Here is a 3,288-nt window from a genome sequence, read left to right on the forward strand (position 1 = left end):
GGTGTAATTTTGACAATCCAGCCTCACACTCCACAGTGTATAGACTTCTCATATTTTTACATTCAAAGGTTTATATATATTTGTATCTTTTTCTTAAGATTGAAACAAAAAATTATAATTTTAGAAAATACGTGGAAGTTTTTCAGTTTTAATAAGAGCATTTAAGAATATTTAACATTCTGAAATATTTACAATTTTACACTCAAAATGTAAAACTCTGCAGTGATTTACATATTGATTTCCTGTGTGTGTTAGATTATACCTCAGGAGAATGATACCCGCTCCAGCCTGACGTACAAGTACATCATCCACGAGGACTCGGTTCCCACCATCAACAGCAACAACGTCATCCAGGAGGAGTTAGACACTTTTGAGTGGGCTTTGAAGAGCTGGTCTCAATGTTCCAAGCCCTGTGGTGGAGGTAACAATTGAATACATTTGTTATACTACAGTGTAATTCATATAAAGCCAATCTTGCTTCTGCCTTAGAAACTGTCTCTAGTTGAGGCCATGATCTGAGAAACCCAAACATACCACCGAAACATTAATACAAAACGTTTTTATGGAGATCTTGGAATGAGCACAGGACGGGACCCTTCCTAGCAGGGGCAGGCTGGACGCCCCCTGCCCTGCCTATCGGGGTTCTCACCTCCTGCACTCACTGCGGTGGTGCCCTTCACACTCCAAGCTCGCCAGACTCCAGAATGCTCCCGAATTGTGGGTGCCACCGCCTGCCCTTCCTGTCTGCCCTTCAAGTACACGCAGTCAGGCAGCTCAGCAGCCTCCATTTATCCCATCATCTGTTCCACTAGTTCTGAACAAGAGCTCCAGCACCACACTGGCCTAGACAAAATTCTTCCCAATGGGCAGGAGAAGGCCAGGGGCTGTGACAAAAATGACAGGGAGTAATTGAGAACAGAAAGAAATTGTCCACAGTAAGGAATGCCCGTCCAAACCATTTGTTTTCTAAATTCAAGGAGGTATTTCCAAAAGGTTTTTTGAGGGGGTGTAAATATGTTTACTTAATTGTTTTAAGTCACACTTTTTGTCCATTACAAGATACTTGATTAGTTTAGACTCCCTGCTGCTGGTTCAGGTGCCCCCCTGGCCGTGAGATTCCTCAGGGACACTCTCCTCTGTCTGCAGCCTCTCCTCTGTCAGCAGACCTCATCGTTTGGAAGGAAAGATTGTTGCAAGAGGCTTGTCGTTCGTCAACTAACTTTGATTTCCTTCTCTTCCCTTATTTCTAGGATAATCTTTCTTGAGTGAATGCGTGGGTGAATGCATAAGTAGGGTTATTCCCCAGTGAAAATCCTTCTGTCTCCTAACGTGTTGCCCTGAAGACACAGCATCCATCATGTTACATAGTGCCCTTGCCCCAAATGAATAACCTGACGCTCCTTGACAGGACACCGTTCAGCAGAGCCAAACTGTGGAACATCTTACAAAATGACCAAATGCCATGAGAGACAAAAGAGGTTCAGAAATTATTCCTGATTGTTGGAGGCTAAAGAGACCTAAGAGTTAAATGCAACACATGGTTCTTGACTGGAAAATCATTACAAAGAAAACTGGAAATGTTTGGTTATGGTCTGAACGTGAGATAACAGCATTGGATCTGCACCTACATTTCCTGATTTAAGAGTTACTTGTAGTTATGTAAGAGAGTTATATACTATTATGAAACATATGCTGAAGTAGTTAGAATCGAAGATCAGAAAGGCTATAACTTTCTTTCAAATGGCTTAGAAAATAATATGCACATAAAAAAGAAATATAGCAAGTGTGGTGACATAGTCATAAAAGATTAATCCAGATGCAAGGTCCACACGTGTTCATTGTACTTTCCTTACAACTTTCTATATGTTTGAAATTTTTCAAAACTACATATGTATGTCTGTATATGTATACACATCTGTATACACCCATCTGTATATATACACATCTATATACACCCGTCTGTATATATATACACATCTATATACACCCATGTGTATATATATCATGTGTGTATATATGTATACACACAGACACATACAGGGTGTCCCAAAAGTCACTCCCAAAGACACCCTACATAGGGAAAATGGGAAATTGTAGCTAAATGTACCTTTATTTACAAAATATTCATTACAAAATTATATAAAATATTTACAAAATATTGTCTACATGTAGGCCACCTCTTTGTAAAATTGCATAGTGAATGTTCTGTAAACAAAGACACATTTAGCTACAATTTACTATTTTCCCTATGTATGGTAACTTTAAGGGTGACTTTTGGGACACCCTGTAGGTGTGTGTATATATTTGCAAGTGTGTGTGTGTGTGTGTGTTTACAGAAGGTGCCAAAAAAAGTATAAAAACATTTTAAGAATAGAAAATAAAACTGTATTAAAATTGTAAGACTCAATATATACATGATAACGTTTGTTACATTGTATATCATATCTTGTATCTCTTGTAATTACAGAAGGCAAACATAACTTGAGTATTACAACTTTAATACTTTAATATACTTTTCCTTTCTTAAAATGTATAAACATTTTTTGGCAACCTCTCTCTCTCTCTCTTCATATATACATATATATACAATTAAAAGTTGGTGGTCGAGAGGCCCCCACCCAGCACTCCCTGTAACTTCAGGATAAAGTCCAAACACTCATCTGACCCTGAAGCCTGTCAGGATCCGAGCCTTTCTGTCTCTTGCCTCTTCACATATACTTCAGCCATCTGAGGACCTGAGGTTTTCCAGACATGTAATTTCCTTGGCTTTGAGAACAATTCTGCTTCATTTCCCTTACCCAGTATTGAACTTGAAGACTGCGCTGCACTGGTCCTCCAGCGGAGGAAGCTCAGTCTCTGCTCCTCTGGCGCCCCCTGCAGTAAGTTGTTCACATAGCACTAGCACAGCCCACCCGGCTGAGTACCAACTGTCACACTAGCCTGTGTCCATTTACAGCCCAGTTCATTAATAAGTACACAGTTGCTATCTAATAAATGAAAATATCCAACAAATGTAGGCTCTGAAAGGATAAGGATGTTGTTTTCTTTAATTCCCTTGGGGATCTCCAGCACCTATTGTGGTGACTGGCTTATTGTATGCACACAATCAATATTATTGAATGAATGACTCAATGTATGAAGGATTGAATGAGTAATCAAATATCTGAGAGCATGAGTAAGTGATTAAACCCAAAGAAACGTATTTCCTTTTCCAGGTTTCCAGTACACTAAGTATGGTTGCCGTAGGAAAAGTGATAATAAAATGGTCCACCGCAGCTTCTGTGAGGC

General features: G+C 39.5%; 1 protein-coding gene across 1 annotated transcript in view; it reads left to right on the top strand.

Annotated features, from left to right (window-relative positions):
* ADAMTS3 (ADAM metallopeptidase with thrombospondin type 1 motif 3) overlaps positions 1-3,288 on the top strand; it is a gene marked incomplete at its 5' end in the record, with an annotated part of 40,392 nt that overhangs the window by 21,677 nt on the left and 15,427 nt on the right. Inside the window, 2 exons of the mRNA XM_023507599.1 lie at positions 256-421; positions 3,216-3,286. Of these exons, the coding sequence (XP_023363367.1) occupies positions 256-421; positions 3,216-3,286 (237 nt within the window). The remainder of the gene's footprint in view (positions 1-255; positions 422-3,215; positions 3,287-3,288) is intronic.

Source organism: Otolemur garnettii, unplaced genomic scaffold (genome assembly GCF_000181295.1).
Source record: "Otolemur garnettii isolate 467f Iridium unplaced genomic scaffold, OtoGar3 scaffold00191, whole genome shotgun sequence".
Classification (NCBI taxonomy): domain Eukaryota; kingdom Metazoa; phylum Chordata; class Mammalia; order Primates; family Galagidae; genus Otolemur; species Otolemur garnettii.